Source organism: Myiozetetes cayanensis, unplaced genomic scaffold (genome assembly GCF_022539395.1).
Source record: "Myiozetetes cayanensis isolate MyiCay16 unplaced genomic scaffold, myiCay2020 scf2-11, whole genome shotgun sequence".
In the NCBI taxonomy this organism is placed as follows: Eukaryota; Metazoa; Chordata; class Aves; order Passeriformes; family Tyrannidae; genus Myiozetetes; species Myiozetetes cayanensis.
Window position 1 is genome coordinate 15,754,556 of NW_026087411.1, and position 17,920 is coordinate 15,772,475.

General features: G+C 43.4%; 1 protein-coding gene across 5 annotated transcripts; it reads left to right on the plus strand.

Moving 5' to 3' along the window:
* The first annotated feature begins 43 nt into the window (after positions 1 to 43).
* Positions 44 to 16,678, plus strand: BROX (BRO1 domain and CAAX motif containing). 5 transcript variants are annotated; one of them, XM_050315668.1, is made up of 13 exons: positions 44 to 156; positions 1,681 to 1,836; positions 2,585 to 2,691; positions 4,216 to 4,312; positions 5,653 to 5,748; positions 6,413 to 6,485; positions 6,836 to 6,941; positions 7,510 to 7,599; positions 8,362 to 8,447; positions 9,756 to 9,837; positions 10,898 to 11,048; positions 11,662 to 11,821; positions 12,297 to 16,678. In XM_050315668.1, the coding sequence occupies exons 1-13, from the start codon at positions 74 to 76 to the stop codon at positions 12,381 to 12,383; spliced, it is 1,374 nt and encodes a 457-aa protein (XP_050171625.1). In that variant the 5' UTR covers positions 44 to 73; the 3' UTR covers positions 12,384 to 16,678. The 5 variants fall into 5 exon arrangements, with proteins under 5 accessions (XP_050171625.1, XP_050171628.1, XP_050171627.1 ...); XM_050315671.1 differs by having other exon boundaries at positions 89 to 156; positions 1,706 to 1,836; XM_050315670.1 differs by lacking the exon at positions 44 to 156 and adding an exon at positions 922 to 1,154.
* Positions 16,679 to 17,920: the final 1,242 nt, after the last annotated feature.

Below are 17,920 nucleotides of genomic sequence, written 5' to 3' on the forward strand. Positions count from 1 at the left end.
CGCCGGCCGCGCCCGCCCCGCCATCGCTACCGGGGCAAAGGGGCCGCGGCGCCGCTTCCGCCTCGGTACCGCCATGGCCCCTGTCACGGGGCCGCGCCCCGCCCTCCGCCCCGCCCTCCGCTCCCGGCCGTGCCGCCGCCGCAGGACCGCCCCCAGGTAAGCCCCGGCGACCCCCGGCAGCGCCGCGGGGGTATGGCCCCTCCCGGGCGGCTGCTGCCGTCGCTGGTGCCGGTGTCCCCCCGCTGCCGCCGGTGTTGGTGGCGCTGAGGCGTCCCTCCCGCGGGAGGGCCGCGGGCCCCGGCCGTGCCCCCGCGCCCGCTGTGCCGGGAGGAGCCCTCAGAGCCGCGGGGCTGCGGCGGGGGCGGCCCGGGGACACCGGGCGGGGAGAGGGGGGGGCGAGCGGCGGGATCCATGCGATCGGGCCGCGGCGGGGGAACGCCATCGGCTCTCGGCTGGCGCTGCCTGCGGCGGCCGGTGCGTGACGCGGGGCCGGGAGCGGCGGGGCCGGGACGGAACGGGGGGAACCGGGAGCGCTGTGAGGGACCGGCTGGCACACCCGGAACGGGGGGAACCGGGAGCGCTGTGAGGGACCGGCTGGCACACCCGGAACGGGGGGAACCGGGAGCGCTGTGAGGACCGGCTGGCACACCGGAACGGGGGGAACCGGGAGCGCTGTGAGGGACCGCCTGGCACACCCGGAACGGGGGGAACCGGGAGCGCTGTGAGGGACCGGCTGGCACACCCGGAACGGGGAACCGGGAGCGCTGTGAGGGACCGCCTGGCACACCCGGAACGGGGGAACCGGAGCGCTGTGAGGGACCGGCTGGCACACCGGAACGGGGAGGCGGGAGCGCTGTGAGGGACCGGCTGGCACACCCGGAACGGGGGGAACCGGGAGCGCTGTGAGGGACCGGCTGGCACACCCGGAACGGGGGGAACCGGGAGCGCTGTGAGGGACCGCCTGGCACACCCGGAACGGGGGGAACCGGGAGCGCTGTGAGGGACCGGCTGGCACACCCGGAACGGGGGTCACAGGAGCCTTGTCAGGGACCGACAGACCCGGAACGGGGGTCCCGGGGCCTCGGAGCCCTGTGAGGGACTAACAGACCGGCCCGGAACGGGGGCGACCGAGCGTGCGACAGAGCACTGCGCAGGTGGGTGGGGGTGTCGCGATAGGTGCTGGCACGATGAACAAGCCCTCTGCTCAGTCAGGAGGATCTGCACAGTGCCAGAGGGTCTCTGCTTGACAGATCTCCTTGGGTTTTTTATTATAGCCAAGCTGCGGAGTGTTTTGTAAGGATAAACTTAGAAGGTTCCAAAAGAGCCATGGGGTGCTGGGGAGTCCGGGGGTCTCCAGTCCAGTGCCCTGCTCAGAGCAGGGTCAGCTCCGAGGTCATCCCAAGGGCTCAGGGCTTTGTCCAGTGGGGACTTTGAGAATAGGAGACCACAGAACTTGTTCCTCAGTCCTTCTGTCCTCCTTGTGAAGGGGTTTCTCCTTTGATGCAGCACAGCTTTCCCGTGTGTCAGCATCTGCCCGTTCTGTTTCATCACTGCTGTGGTGAAGCTCATTGCAATGCTTGTGTTATAGTCGTTTGCTGAAGTTGAGGTGGAAGAAAAGTGGTGGTGGGTTTTATCTGTTACATTTTATGTGTAGCCCCTCAGTTGTACCTGTTCCTGCAGCTCTTCTGTCCTTTCCACACTTCAGACTTGGCGCAAACAACACGACAGAGAGAAAATGACCCACTGGTTCCACCGCAACCCTCTGAAGGCTACGGCTCCTGTTTCATTTAATTATTATGGGGTAGCCACCACTCCAGCTGCAGCAAAAGTTTGCAAGTAAGTGTTCCTTTGACTAATTTCACTCTGTTTGGAGGGCGTCCTTAAAAGTAATGGTTACTCTTCAGTTTTTGAGAAGATGAGCTGGAGGTGTAGGCAGGAAGACCTAACTAACTGCTGCTAACACCAAAGATTTGGTTACAAATTCTCCAGTTTTCAGGTCTCTGAGTGCACAACAGGCCCAATTATAACAATGCAGCAGCAAAAGACGAAACATTTCATTGCCTTTCTGATGACTGTGCATTCCTGTGCAAAATATTCCTAATTTCCATAAGTGGATAAGGCATGACTGTTCTATTGTAGACAGGAATGTAATGGAAAGAGATCTCAGCTTATTTTGCAGATCTATTCTTATCTCCCCATCTCACCCCATTCTAATGTTTGAGAATGTTCCTGTTTGTTACTCCCCTCCCCCTGCAACCAACCTCTTGGTAGGTAAAGGCATAATTATTTCAGTTTGCGTTAAAACAGTAGATTGAGTACTGATTATTCATTGCTGTCTGTCCAAAATGGATGATTGTGCTAAAGAGTCAGTCATGTCTATCCAAGGGAGAAAGGAGGATTTTTCTGTATTTATTGGCATCCTCCTCATAAAATCCCTTTCCAGGCCTTCAGGTAGCTAAACGGAATGCTTAGCTTCACCTTCTGAGCCAAAAGGGTGGTGCTGTACATGGGTGGGTACTTTCTATAGTACATTTTGGAGTAGAACATCCTAGTTTCTTTTTTGTTTTTTTTCTCCTCCATGTAGCGATTTGAGGTTATCCCGAACACGACTCTTGGAGCTGTTTACAGACTCGAGTTGTAATCCAGAAATGATGAAGAATGCAACTGACTTGTACTTTTCACTCCTGCAAGGTAGGCAGTGCTACTGATACATCAGGAGCTGTATCAGTTGAGTTTTAATGGCGCTTCTCAGAATGTGTCTTGTGCTGATCTTCTGTAAGGAAGCTTTGCACTTTTTAGGAAGGATAATGTCTTCATGGGTTCTGTGTTTGATACCAGTCTTGCCAGGCCCTGTCTCCAAGTGTCGGTGTGTTTTGTGATCCTGCCAGTACTATGTGTTGGAAGTCCCGTCCTCCTCCTTTTAAGCTTATCCTGCTTCCTGCTGGAGGAGAGAATGTTTATTTGTCTCTTGGGTGGTGGTGAGTTGCTCCTTAAGTACAAGCTGAGTCTGTTAATCAGTTGATAGGATTCGCTATACAGCATAAACTTCTGGCTTGGTCTGATACCAGATCATAGGCTTGTTGCAAGTTTACACTTCTACTGCTGCTTGTTTTAGGTGTACATATAGGTGCTCATTAGCACAGTATCTACATTTTCAGTAGATGGTCAGCTGTGATCATAGATTCCCTTGAAACCTCCCTCCTGCCAATATTTTGATGATTCCTTTCAGCCAAGTTTCTGAAGAGTGAGTTTTCAGGAATCAGCTGATTCATGGAAACTGTGATCTTTTAGTCTGTGGGAAGTGAAGCAGCTCACATTGGTTTTATTCCCTCAGTCCCTGGGAGAGTGTAAGCCAATGCCACATCTAGATAAAGGTGAGATAGGAGTCCATGTTGCTGCAGTCAAGATTTGGAGAGTTTCTTCGGGAAAACATCACACTTGGCCACTAAAATCTTCTGCATGTGAAAGGAACGAGTATTTCTCATCTTTATAAACATGGGACAGTGCCTAAAGTTGTAGCCCCGATAGCTGCTGTTGCTAGTCCTGAGTTTTTAAAGTCTGTAAGACCTGATCAGACCAAGGCCTTTCTTAAGCCTCCCTGAAAAGTTCCTTGAAAAATATGAAGCATATGAAGCATATGAAAAGCATATGCTGGGATTTGAACATCTCATAGCATGAGCTTCATCCCACTGACTGCTGCTTTCTGGGCTGCTGGACATAAAGAACCAGTTTCCTGTAGCCCTCGAGACAAAAGAGGTGATGACTGGGTGAGTCAATGCTTACAAGCCCTTTTCCTTCTCCCTGTTGACCAGGAAGCTTTTCCTGGAATTTCCTCATGGCCATTATAGTGGCAGGGACAGTCACTCACTCGCCTCAGGCAGCTTCAGCCATCCTGTATTTGGGTCAGTTCAACTCCTAACTAGTCACCATATGGGACATACAAACATCTGCAAGGTTTTCCTTGAGCAGTCAAGACTCACAGGGGTGATTTGGTAACCTGCTGGGCAAGGAGTTTCTTGAGGTAGCCAGTTTGGTTTTTTCTAAATCTTCCTCTCAAGATACTGAGGAATGAAAGCCTCAGGAAGTAACACATTTTTGGTGCAGAAAGAAACATTCCTTTATCAAAATCTGTATTCTTATTGATCACTCTCCTTCATTCCTTGTTTCTGTTTCTTACTCTAAGGTTGCCTGTCGGTACGTTCTTTTATTCCATAGGTTTTATCCTTTCACTGGATAACTCTTCCCAAGAGTGCAAGTTGAGATACATTCAGAATTTCAAGTGGACAGACACGTTACAAGGACAAGTCCCAAGGTGCGTGTGCTTCTATGAGTACAGGGTATGCAGCTGTTGTCTTGCTGCTCGGTTAGAGATGTGCTCATGTGCCAGCACAGGCCTGAAGAAAAGCTGAGAAATGTAGCAAAGCGTTGGACACAAAGTAGTTTCCAAAAACATGTTTGTATGTGTTTTTGGTAACTGCAGTACTGTGTTGGGTGTTCTGAAGCGTGTGTGGCCTTTATGTAGAGGTGTGGTAGTGCACAGTAATTGTGGAAGGATCCACTGAGTCTCAGTTGATCTACAGACTGAATCTGCAGTTGGCTCCAGCAGCACAAAGAAGAGCCTTGAGGGTGTTGGTGAATTGAATATGATAACAAAACTTACTATAATCTAAAACCTTTCCATTTGGCACTGTTGCCTGACCAGCCACTTCTCCATGTTTTGATGTACCAGTGTTGCTGAAGAGCTGACTTTTGCTCTTGTCCTCTGAAGCTCCTGGTCCATGTACTGTTGGTCCAAACAAACAACTCTTCCGTTTGAAGTAGGAATATAGATCTGTAACCTTCTGGATTATTCAGTTGTCTCTTGCTATTGTAGGTAATCGTGTGGTATAACTATGCCTACAAATTTGTCAAGCTTTAGCTAGAAATGCTTGACTTCCTCAAAGCTTTTATTCCCCTTGGAAGAAAATCTGTTGATTTGGACTTTCTTCTGATTTTCTCACGGTCACAGACACTTGTACTTGTGCCAGCTTTATTCTTCCCACTCCCACACCTTTTTATTTAAAAAAGGTTTGCTGGTTCCTAAACCATACTGAGCTTGTGATTGCAAGTTCAGTCTTTTCAAAGATCATGTTTTTAGCTTCTGAAATTTCCTGCTATTTGCACATGCTGTTTGTCTGCAGTTACATAAATAGCTGCAATAACATGCGTTTGAGAGAGATGTAATAGGTTCTGACTTATTAACTTAGCAGTACAACTTTAAAGTAGACATTCCAGAGCAAGGCTTTCCACAAAATGTGCAATTAAAGAAAAAAAAAAAAAAAGAGATGGAAAAATGTCAGCCACACCCAAAGCTAAACAAGTCTCAAGTTACAGTTTTAACATAAAAGTTCCCAAAAGGGAAGGGTGGGCATCTGAATGTGGGAGATTCTAATTACGAGCTCTTAAATGGAATAAGTAAAAATATCTATGTCTCTCTTAGGCAGTTCTCTTAGCAAGTAGGAGGTTCTGAATTGGAAATCATTAATATCTTAAATACATTTTATGCTAAGAAATATCAACTTATGCTACATAAATTATCAGCAGATACAGCTTGCCAGGGCAAAATTGAAGGCAGTAAATTGTTTGGGGTTTTTTTTGTCTCTCTTTCTTTAGTGCCCAGCAGGATGCAGTGTTTGAACTGGTTTCTATGGGATTTAATGTAGCTCTGTGGTACACAAAATACGCCTCAAGACTTGCTGGAAAAGAAGAGTAAGTGTTTTTCTTTTCTTAGTAATCCTGTTGTAGCAATATTCCGGCAAAGATTTAGCAGGTTCTGGGTTTTGATTGCTGTAGTGCATGTCCAGCTGAGACAGTAGGAGTTCAAGGAGGTGGCTTGGCCTTCACTCACGTGCTGGAATGTCCAAGTGCACTTCAGTCCTTGGTTGCATCTGTAAGCCGAGTGCAGTAGTACCACATGACTGTGATACAGAGAAAGTGTCAGTTGTGAATAAACCCTTCATCAGTCCTGCTCTAAATGTCTGGGTACAAAATTGAGATTCTCAAAATCACAGCTCTGCTGACTTTTAGCCCTACAGATTTCTAAATCTTTGGCTTTTAACACTGAGGTTGCCTTTTACTTGAAAGTCATTACAAGGTCTTATGTTTCTTTTTTTCAAGCAAGTTCTATTTGGTTATTTAATGAATGGACACTGTAAGAAATTTCTTTACCATGAGGGTAGCACAGCAGTGGGACAGGTCATTAGAGAATTAGTGGACTCTTGATTCTTGAAGGATTTAAGATCTAAAGCCACAAAGCCACAACTGACCTGATCTACTGTTGTTGATAGTTGTGCCCTAAAGCAGGAGGTGGGACTAAATATCACCTAGAGGCCCTTTCTAAGTCACTTTTCCTTGACTCATTCTGTATTCTTAGTATAACAGAAGATGAAGCAAAGGATGTTCACAGAAGCCTGAAGATAGCAGCTGGGATTTTTAAACACCTGAAGGTAGAAAAACTGTCTTTGCTGTTTGTTCTTCAAGGTGTCTCCAAATACTTGTCCTTTTGTCTTAGAAAAGCCTTTGCTTTTCTGATGATGTTACAGAATACACAGGTACCTTAGACTACCTGAATGATAGAGGGAAAAGAAGGGTAGTAATATGTTGTGCTACCACTCAATCCCTGCTACTCATTCCCAGTTGCAGTGGAAGAGTAATTTGTCTCTTTGCCCAGTATTAGCATTCAGCAGTGCAGGCACCTTCACTCAGTGCCCCATCCATTTAGGAATGAGGCACTGGTTTTGCCCTGACTGCAGTGGCATTAAGTCTAAACTAACTCTGAGACTTGCGTTTTGTTTAGGAAAGTCACGTTCCAAAATTGATTACACCTGTAGAAAAGGGAAGAGATTTAGAAGCTCGACTTATAGACTCTTACATCATACAGTGCCAAGCTGAAGCTCAAGAAGGTATCATCAATTAAATGTTTGTTGGGTGTGGGAAATGACAGTCTTTGTGGGTCACTTGATGTCTTGTGAACTCTGCTTGGCAGCAAGGTCATGGTTTTTTTTTTATTCTCCTGAAGGACTGTGGCTTAGTAGGTCAGATTGCTTTTAAAGAATCTAAAGTTATAATTATAGAAGAAAAATCCCCCAAATCAATCTGATATTACAAATATAATAAGGAATACCTTCCACTTTGGGAGAACTTGCATGTAACATTCCCCCCTTCTCTTTTTCCTTTCATGCAACCTTTTCACCACCATGCCTGCCTGACATAAATTCACAGTTCCTTTACTTTAAAGTATTTTCAGCTCTTGTTTATTAGCTAGTTAAAGGATAACATCCCTTCAGTTTTATTTTTAAATTGGGATCATTCTATCAAATCAAAAATCTGTCTTTATTCTGCAGTTTGCTTGACTGTACAACATTTATTTTCCATTCACGCAGGGGTTTTAAAATCCCAAATGCCTCTGCTGATTTGATGTGAAGGGACATTTCAATTAAACTTATACTGTGGTGTGGAACTTTTTTTCAGTGACAATTGCTCGGGCTATTGAGCTGAAACATAATCCAGGACTAATAGCTGCTCTTGCTTATGAAACAGCTAACTTCTACCAAAAAGCTGGTAAGTGTCTTGTTTTGTATCCTTAGTGACTTGGCTTATGCCTTCCTGCCAGCAGACATACTTCACCCACCCATAAATTGCAATATTAACAGTTCCTCAGTGGACATGGTTTGTGTATTTAGCTTCTATTTAGCACATTTGAGGCTTTGGTTACCAGCATATATTTTGATAAGACCTTTTGTTTTTGTGGGAATCTTTCTGTAGCTCGTGGTAGGAAATGTTAGTGACAGGCAGAAGACGGAGTAACATCTTGAGAACATGTGCTAGCAGCAGACAATGGCCTGATGTAACTGATATGTGTTCCAGCGGCCCTTGGGCAGCAGATTCTGATACAGATCATGAGGAGCATAGCAAGTTAATAATGTACATCCTTCCAGATGAGTAAGCTGATCCTGTGCTTACTGGGCAAGTGGGAAAACTGTAAAAGCATGGGAGTCAGGAGAGAATTGTAACACGTCACATTATAGGTCACCACTTGAACTTAAACTAGGAACAAGCTTTGAAATGCTGCTTAAAACTACTTATGAGAATTAGCTGTCCAAACTTTCAGGAATTCTAGGGACAACTGCATGATAGCTGCATTTTTTTTGTTGTTTTTTCTCATGGTTTCTCTATGCCTTTGCGGGAGCACTTTTTGTCACTTGTTTCTGGCTAATTCATAGTAAGATCTATTGCTAAGTTTAAGAATTCTGGTCTTTGAGTGTATTTGGGATTTTTCTTTTTGGAAATGTCCTAAGAATAACTTTATTTGTGTGTTCATAGATCAAACATTATCCAGTTTGGATCCAACCTATGCAGGGAAATGGAGGAAGTACTTAAACTTGAAGAGCTGCTTCTATATGGCCTACGTAAGTATTTTGGTTGACAGCAGTCACAGTTTGCTGTATAAGGGCTGGATAGGGGCTAGGTATTTCCTTGGCTTGCTTTCTGTGCTCCGATGAGAGATTGTGCAGTGTCAGTGGCATCTGAAGTGTTTTTGTTGAGCCAAGTGCAATTACTGCAGTGTGGAATTTATTGTGATCATGTATCGATAAGTGAAGCAATTCAGGTTGAGCATAATACTCACCTTCCATTATCTGCAAGACAGTGGAATTCTAGGCACAATTCAGAGCTGATCATCTTTTTGAAAACCCTGAATGAAACTGAAGCAAGTACCGCCACTAGGCACCATTCCAAGTGCTGTTCCTGTTTGCCTGACTGATCTCTTAGCAAGTGCAGTGGTGCCTTTGGAATCCTGAGCTGCTCAGTTTGCAGTTTGTTTCTTGCCACAGCCTGTCATCTGGCTCTTTCATGCTGTACAAATGGCCCAAACTAAGCAGTTAACACAGTTGTCTTTCTCTTAGGTTAAACCTGTAGCTAAAAGGTTTGCTTGCCTTATTAGCAAGTTTGAGAGGTGAGAGAGGGTCAGAGTTGTGGTACTTTTCCTTTTTTTTTTAAGCTGTGTGATGTGGGCAATAGTAAATTAAGGTACAGCTGTACTGTGAGAACAGACATTAAAGGACGGGGTGCAAGGCAGGCATTATTTGGTGAGATTGTTTCTTCACCTGTGGTATTTAGTATTTAAACTCCACTCCTGATAATAGATAAGAGGCAATTCAGTTCTCACTGGAATACAATACTATCTTCAAGCATAGGTGCAAAGTCATGGAACTTTTTGGGGTGGAAAAGTTATTTAAACTCTGGCAAAAAATCTCAGACTGCAGAAAACCTCATCTCTTCCAGGTTCAGTGGTGTTTGTCACAGATTCTGTTTTTGAGTGTTGTGGTAATTTATGTTTTTAGTCTTTGCTTTGTAAACTTGGCTGGGGTTCGTCCTCTTCCTGTGGTGAGGCTTAGTGCTGCACATTGACACAGTCTCACTGTGAGAGCTGAGGGGGCTTGAACTGCAACTGTCTGCCAGTGCTTTTGGTCAAACAGCTTTGTGGAGCTCTGAGTTACTCTTGGCTAGACTTGAGACAGCCTGGTTCATACCTGCCTCGTGGTGTTTGTGTTGCACTGTTCAGTGAACGCTGCTTTGACTTGCATTCCCAAATTGTCAACTGTCTGCAGGGAATGGCACCTTCAAAGAGATGCATCTCTGATTTAAGGGACAGCAGAAGGGAACTGGTGCAGGAAGTGCCCAATGACGTTGGTAATGATTTTGTCCTCTCCCATCAGGCATACTGTTACCATGGCCAAACTTTACTGGCGAGTGATAAATGTGGGGAAGCAATCAGATCTCTGCAGGAATCAGAAAAATGTAAGTGTGGTTGAGATTGGATTACATGGTGTGATGATGATGATGTGCCTGTTCTATTTTGCTGTATCATGTTTATTTGGTCTCCTATAAACTTAAGATTTGATCTGCCACCTGATCTGAAAATCCAGCACACCTCTGAAGAGAGGCAGTACTTTTTTTTTTTTTTTTCTTCATACCAAAGACTGTCTTTCATAACAGTGCTCTAGAAAATTCCGTCTTCACTTCTCAGCCTGTTAAAGACTGTCTTTGGACTGCTTTGCAATATACACTGTAAAAAACAATGGTCTGGTCATCATGTTTTCTGGTCTGTATGCCAGGTTACTGCAGCCATTTCTGCTTTGGGGGTTGCTCTACCTCATATTAAATAGTAAATCAAGACCCTGCTTGTTTGCTTTTAAACACATTTCAGTAATTTATTTCCTTTCTATTCCTTTGAAAGGTAGCTTAAGGCAAGTTTGAGGTCTTCTGCCCATTTTTCTGTCTTCAAAACTATTGCTACTCCAGCAGCCAGCACTGCATAACTTTACCATGTATAAAAAATGCTCAAATCTTCAGATTGGAAACGTAAAGGTTAATTTTTAAAATAAATTAAAAATTTATTAAGAACAAAATAAATTGGATTACTTGCAGTGAAACAAATACCGTGGGTTTTATTGTACCTGCTGCTCAGAGGAGAGTGCTTCTTTTCCCACTCCATATTGTTGTTTGGTCTTGGACATCAACTGTGCATGGACATCTTCATGCCCTCTCTTTTTTCCCCACCATGTGGCACAGTTCTTGGGCTTATTGTTGTATTTTGCCCCACACATAAGACTGCTTTCCTGCATCTTCCCACCCAAAAAGCTATCTTTTTTCTTTTTTTTTAATCTGTTCCTAGTCACTTGTTGGATGCAGTAAATCTTGTCTGGAAGTGCTGCCTTTGAACTAGTTTGGTTTTATTTCTAAGAAGAAAGATGCCTGAATGAATTCTTGTATCTTCTAAAACTGAAGCGCTGTAGAGCAGAACTGTGGTTTAAGAGGGCTCTGTAAATGATTTTTATTTCATTTCTTTCTTGAAAAGTTTTTTCCAAGGCTGAAGCATTGTGCAAAGAATATGGAGAAACCAAAGGGCCTGGGACTACTGCCAAACCTTCTGGACATCTCTTCTTTAGGAAATTAGGAAGTCTGATTAAGACCACACTAGAGAAGTGCCAGAGAGAGAATGGATTTATGTAAGTAATTCATGGTTGGTACAATGCTTTGTATAAAGTGTTATTACCTCATTTGCCATTATTTCAAGGTGGGATGGTGAATTTTACTCTCCAGTTGTTACATTCCTTTAGGGCATGGCATGTAACTTATTTTTGCAAATTTGTCTTTTTGTCAATTTGCAGATGTTACACCCTGATTCAGGCCTTGCCTTGTAGCCAGTCTTTGTGGGTGTTGCGGTGTTGCTGCCATCATGTACTGTGGCATATTAAGACTAATTTAGGAAAAGAACTGTTCTCTTTGTCTTTCTTGGGAAGTATTTTAAATCCCCATTTGTATTTTGAAGGGTTGTTTTGGACAAAAGATGCTCTTCTCATTGAAGCACTGGGAGTAGTGGTTATCAGGAGGGGAAAACCTGCCTCGCTGTTAGGGATGAACAGTAATACCAAGAAGGAATTGCATTTGTTCTTGTGAATCTTGGTGACAGAATGCATGTTAGGTGGTGCCTTAATGCAGTGGAAGAGAGCAGCAGTGACTGCCACTGTAAAAACCCAGATTGTTTCTCTTTAGAGATGCAAACAAGACCTGCAGAGATGGTGCATTTTATTTTAAATACATTTCTGTATTCTTTTACAGCTATTTCCAGAAGGTGCCAGCAGAGGCTCCCCAGCTAGAACTGAAAGCAAACTATGGCTTAGTAGAGCCTGTTCCTTTTGAGTTTCCTGCCTTGAACGCACACTGGACTCCTGAAACACTTGCAGCATTTGATCTCACCAAGAGGCCAAAGGATGACACTGTAAGATAACCTCGTGTACTGTTCTTTCCTGTTAGCTTTATTCTGTGTATCCCACAGAGTTACTGTGTTGCTCTTCTGTAATGTTCCCCAGCTCAGAGCAGGATGTAGACACAAGGCTACACATTTCTACTGTTCCGGGGGCAACTCAGTTAACCTCTGCCCACTGTCAGCATCTGGGAATTCAGAGACATTTTCTTACTAAGCCCTGAATAGGAAGAAACCCTTTAATGTGTGTAATATGCTGAAATGGAGTGACAGGAGTGAATGCTGTAGAAAGATTCTTTTTACAAAAGGACTTCTTTAAGGTTGCTGAAACAGAGAATATTTGGCTTTTTCCCCCTGCTTGAGTCTTACTCAAAGTCTTCAGCCTTGAAAAAAGAAGGGACTGTTATAACGTGTAAAGTTAGTCGTCCATAAATATAGTGGCTTGTACTTGTGGTATTTAGTTGTTTTTTTTTGTTCTTATTGTTTGCAGGCTAAACCAAAACCAGATGAAGAAGTAAAACCTCTGAAGGAACCAGATATAAAGCCTCAAAAAGACAGTGGATGCCAGATTTCTTAAGTGCCATAAGTGCTTCGAACTCACTTTGAAACTGTATTAGTAGGACTCTGGGGCTTTAGTTCTGATCTCCCTTTTTTTGATTCTCCTTTTTTAACTTAGAAGACTAATTTAATTTACCTTCATTAATATGTGTCTATCTTGCTTGAGAATGTGGTGGATTTCTAGGAGGTTATTTATATCTGACTTATTTTTGGTTTTAGTGGGATATCATAGAATGAGTGGGCTTAAATGTTCCTGTTGTGCCTCTAGAGAGTTTCTTTTTGTGGGTTTAGTTTTACCCACAAATAGCAAAGGAAGTATCATGATTGTAATGCTAGAGGATTTTTCCATTACATTATATGCTATATAATGTCAAATTCTGCAAACATAGGTTTGCATGAACAGTTATATTTATTCAAGTTTTGTCATTCAGGCTTAGCACCCTGTCGTGTTCCAATTCACATAATTGTAGTGAGCAAAGAAAATCTGGGTTTGGTTTGTAACAACGCCTGTGGTGTTTCAGAGGACTTTCACAGAACTTGGAAAACCTTAAGTTCTGCATAACTGGAGCACAATTTATATTCTGAAACTATTAGCCTCTGTTCTTTCCTCTACAGAATAGGGTTCTGGTATCAGAATCTATAGTAAGGTACTTTAATTAAAATCCTTTAATATCAAAGTGTATCTGAAAGTGATGCAGCAAGTAATATGAAAGTTCTTAAAAGTAATGCATCACTGTGTCATTCCTTTAAAGTTTCTGAATCTTGAAAGATTTGGTAAGTTTGAAAGCTGCTGACAGTTAAAATCTCCTGGCATTGGAATTCAGGAAGTTGTCATGAGTAAGGTAATGGAATTGTAACGGAGTTGCTGTGCTTCCATCTGGGTAGTGTCTGTAAGAAGCTGTCAGGAGAACAGGGAGGAAAGATGAGCTTTATGCCCTGTGTCAACAGTGCTACTTCTCAGCCTTTGCAGTATTGCACTGAAATCAGCTCCTTAGCAAGAAAACTTGCTAAAAGCCAAGCCCCATCAAGACTGAGAAAGAAACTATTTTGTAGAACTTGCTGCTTCCATTTTTGCCTCCTGTGGAAAATGCGATAGCATTCTTTAGTGCTGAGCACTCCAAAACACCCGTGACAGCAAAAACGTACCTTTCTGATTTGCTGCAAGTGCAAGGGAATATGATGCATGTGTTGAAGTGAGAGCCTTGCAATCCCTGGGGGCCTGTTGCTGCATCTCACTTTACCTGAGAAAGAAACTGACCAGCCTGACAACGTTCACTGTTTCAACAAACATGATGGCAAATGCACTTACCCTTATGTACGCTGTAAACACATTCCTCCCTTTGTTCTCTTTGGATTTGTCCTCCACTGTGGTGGAATTTGGTGCGTCTGCTTGAAGTCTTTCACAGGGCTCAGAGTCACTTAGCTTAGAGGGCAGGAGTGCAGCTCCTTGAAGGCCTATGGAACAAAAGCTTTTGAGGAGGTTAATAGGAAACTCAAGACTCTTCCTGTGACACTGGACCAAACTACAGAATTTGTTGCTGCAAAAGGCAGAGGCTTTTAATTCTGGCAGTCCTGGGTGAATCAAATGCAGAATTCATTGCTTCCTCTGATGGATTTCTCTTTCTGCCAGTTCTGCATAAAGAATAAGTGTAAAATGAGCTGAATTTCTTTGGAAGAAATTTCTGTTCTGCAAGGGCCTAAGTGATTAGAGGATAATGAGTATCAAGAATAATATTTATCTAAAATTGGTCCATTTCTTCTGGTCTTGCACTGGGGCTTGGGGTATGTTTTATGAAGAGTTACTCAGATCTGTTCATCACTTGATCAGCTGACTCATTAGACTTCTTGCATTGTTAAAAGACCAGCTTGGGTTTTGCCAAAATGGAGCATGGAGCTACTTTGCTTGTACAGATGTTAATTCTAAAAATGTATTACATCTGTAGTCACGTCCATTTGCTCAGCCTGGCGCCTTTCAGGATCAACATGCAGTTAACTCAGTTTCATAATCATGATTTTTTTTTAGTTACTCATTGTTTCCCAGATCCCTGTTTGTGTTAATTCATACATGTCTCAACTTAATTACTTTCCTTTCTATGCAGACTAGATTCCTTTTTCCCTTCTCCCTTCGTTTTCCCTTCCATCTGCTGCATGCTGTGGCACAGACTTGCCTGTGTTTGCTAATGCATGTGTAGGTCCTGGGACTCTTTTCCAGTGAGGCTTTTGCCCGTGGGTATATTCCTGTACAGGAATATCTTAAAGTTAACAGATCATTACTAAATTGTTCCCAAACAACTTGGTAGGAAAGATTATTTTATGGATTGGAATCCTTTGGACACTTTCTCAAACTGAGTGGTTTGTCTGAATTGAGTTCACTGTAAATAGTTTGGGGCATAACCAAGTGAATTGTGTCAGATGGTGACATTACTTAAGCCTAGCTGTGTAACGTCTTATGCCATAGCTGTTTCAGTAAATATGATGTAGTAGTTTAAAAATAGACTAATGGAACAAACTAATTCACTTAACATGTGTTGCTTTTCAAGACAAACTTCGTTTACTTGTAGCTAAAATCCTATGGCAAACACTGGATGGTTTTGCCCAAAAAATAAGAAACTGTTTAGTATAGAGAGCTGTGAGCCAATGAGCAGTTTTCTGGTTTGGTTTTGTTGGGTAGTAGGAAGAATTATTGTAAATAGGATGTAGATTAACTGTCCAATATGCTTAAGAATATGGATGAAAGGACTAGGAGTTCAGGTAATCTGGAAACCTAGCAGCCATGTTCCTTCTATTAGAGTTCCCTTTAGTAATTTTTAAGAATGAGGTATTTTGAATGGTGACTTTTTAATACTCTAATGCTGCAAGAGCCTGTTTCTGTGGCCTCTCTCCAGTTTTAGAGGCTCTCATGGCTAAACCTGCAAATCTCATTGGTGTAAATAGTCTTTAAAAGTTTGTGCTCAGTCTGAAGTAGGACAAAACTGCGGCTGAATGGAAAACGGAGTGCTGGGCCCTCTGTTTTGTGCTTTAAAAATAAAAAGCAATTGTCTTTAATCTAGTATAAAACACACCATTCAGCTCTTTGTAAGATTTCTATTTAAATACCTTCCTCCATGTATTTAAATATGCTCCTTCCATGTTTCATGTTCCTGGGTTTACAGTAGTTAATCTCCATCCAGCATGTGACACACCTACAGCTGAGCGACTAAGCCTGGCCCTTGGATGCTGATGTCTGCCTCCCGCTGGATTTGGCAGAGGAGTTTTGCCTGTCAGCCTAAGGATGGCGTTTGGTCACTAAGATGTTCAGCATGGGTATGTGGTGTGTCTGTAACGACAGTAGTGGTTTGTACTCCCAGCAGGAAAATGGATCCCTGTATCTGTGTAGAATGTAGACAACTTTGCACTTTAGAAATTTCTCGTCTTGCAACTTCGGAACAATACAATATGGTTGTAAATACTCCTTCCTGGCATTTTAGTTTTGTTGCACTGATCTCAGTACTGTGCTATCAGTAAGGTTTTAATGGGAAGCATTACTAAAATGTATTTTTAATTGTCTGTGTTTAAACAAACTCATGAAGCATATCTCTGCCTTTAGAACATGAGAGGAGGGAACATGAGAGGAGGCAGTAGTTCATCTGCCCTCCACGGGAGTCCAGAGAAATGAGAAGTTCCTGTCTATTGGCTGCAGGGTGATACATTTCATCCCATCCCCTTGTTCCCCTTGTCTAGTATCTAAACTGAAGTTTCAGTATTAACATAAATCTTGTTCATGCCTATTAATTATCCCTAAAGACAAAATTCTGTCTCTAAAGTTCATGGCTAAATTATCATAGCAGCATAAGCTGCTTTTTTTGTGTGTGTTTTTTTTTCTCTAACTGGCCTAGTTAGTTGAGTGAGGAATAAAGTACAGGAAGTATGACAGGCATGGAAAAGCCCCTCCAGTGTGTCCCTGTCTCCTCATTGTGAGTTCAGTGTAAAGGCCTTTCCACAGTGACTGTTGGTTTCACTCAGCACCTTTCCCTGCTGCTGATGCTCCCAAATTCAACCAATGTCCCATGGCAACTGAGGGGACCTTTGATTAGCTCTTTATGTAGGAAGGCCCACCTCCTTTGGTGTTGGGGCCTGCACGGATTACAACCTTCCTGAAGCCATCCTGTACTCTTGAGTGATCCCACGTCCATGGAATCAGCTCTGATTATACTGACCAAGCAGCCTTATCTTGTGAAGACAGTCACCACGCAATCTTAAGCTTCATAGTTTGAAAATTTGTATATAACCACGAATTTCAGAATACCATTTAAAATAAACAATCTTAAAGTATCACACTTTGTTTCATCATTTAAAATTTCGAGTATAGTAGCAAGAAAAAGGCTCTGTCTTGAATGTTACTTTCTCCAATTTAATGCAGCTTTATTCATTATAGAAAATATTTAATCCTTGAAGTAGGCTGAAAGGAGGACTTAAAATGAGCAGGATACTTATGTGAATTGGGTACATATGGAAGTAGTAGCTACAAGAAGCACATCTTTGTGGGGCAGGAAGAGAAGAGATGGAATTTCCAAACTTCTGTTTTAAAAAGAAAAAGTAATTAGATATCATTTCAAATACGAAATTCCAGTACTTGCCAAGGTCTGTGACCTTGTAAGATATTCTACATGCTACGTGAAGGAGTTATTTGGGAATAACCCCAGATTGCTGGCCACTTCTCTTAAGTTGCCAGCCAGGGGCAAGCAGATTTGTGGGGAATGTTTCTTCATTTTCTGAGGCAGAGCTTGCTCTATTCATTTTAGTGTAAATACACGCTAATTCCTTTCAGCCTCTCAGGTTTTAGCACAGTTTCTGGAAGAAAAAAAATAATCTCTTTCACGCTGATGTCTCTCTTTCTGTCTGACATAAGATTTACCCACCCAACCAGGGAGCCAACCAAACAGGCCATTGCATCCCATTGATGTGAAAATGGATGATGAGTTACTTGGAACACTTCAGACCAAAAAGCTGAGCAGCTCCTTGAATGGGAAATACATCCCTGTCTTACTGTGTGGTTTTTCTAATGTCTTGCAAGCTGCTTTTCATGCCTCCACTTCTTAAAAAAAAATAGATTTCCTTGGCTTTCCTTGCTAAAAAAATTGTTGCGGAAAAAACCTATATGTTTCCTTGCTTTATTGCTTTCCTTATTTTCTTGCACACTTGGAAAACAAGTAAAAATCACCAGCAATAGTGCTGATAGCTGACATTTGCAGCAGGAGCAACATCAAACCCAGCTCCATGTTCCAAAAACAGCTGTTGCCCACAGCTGTTGCCCAGACCTGCCTGAGGCAGGGGGAGCCAGTGGCTGTGCTGTGCTTCTCCCCAGGTGCTCTCAGCCAGCGCTCAGGGCTCCTGCTCAACAGGCAGGTGCTGCCCACACCCACTCCTTCAGCTCGCAGATCTCCGTCCTGCTGACCTTGGCCGTCGCTGCCCTCCACTCCTCACACAGCGGAGGCTGTTCGCCAGGAGCTTGGAGGAGGTGCTCCAGAGGAGGTCCTGCAAAGCCAAGGGCTCCAGATGAGCTTTTGAAGGCTAATC

What these genes read in the sequence shown, in the direction of transcription:
- BROX (XM_050315668.1), top strand. Translation starts at nt 74, where the DNA reads ATGGCCCCTGTCACGGGGCCGCGCCCCGCCCTCCGCCCCGCCCTCCGC. An exon ending in GCTGCAGCAAAAGTTTGCAA is followed by an intron (nt 1,837 to 2,584) that starts GTAAGTGTTCCT and finishes TCCTCCATGTAG; the next exon opens with CGATTTGAGGTTATCCCGAA. An exon ending in AGACTTGCTGGAAAAGAAGA is followed by an intron (nt 5,749 to 6,412) that starts GTAAGTGTTTTT and finishes CTGTATTCTTAG; the next exon opens with TATAACAGAAGATGAAGCAA.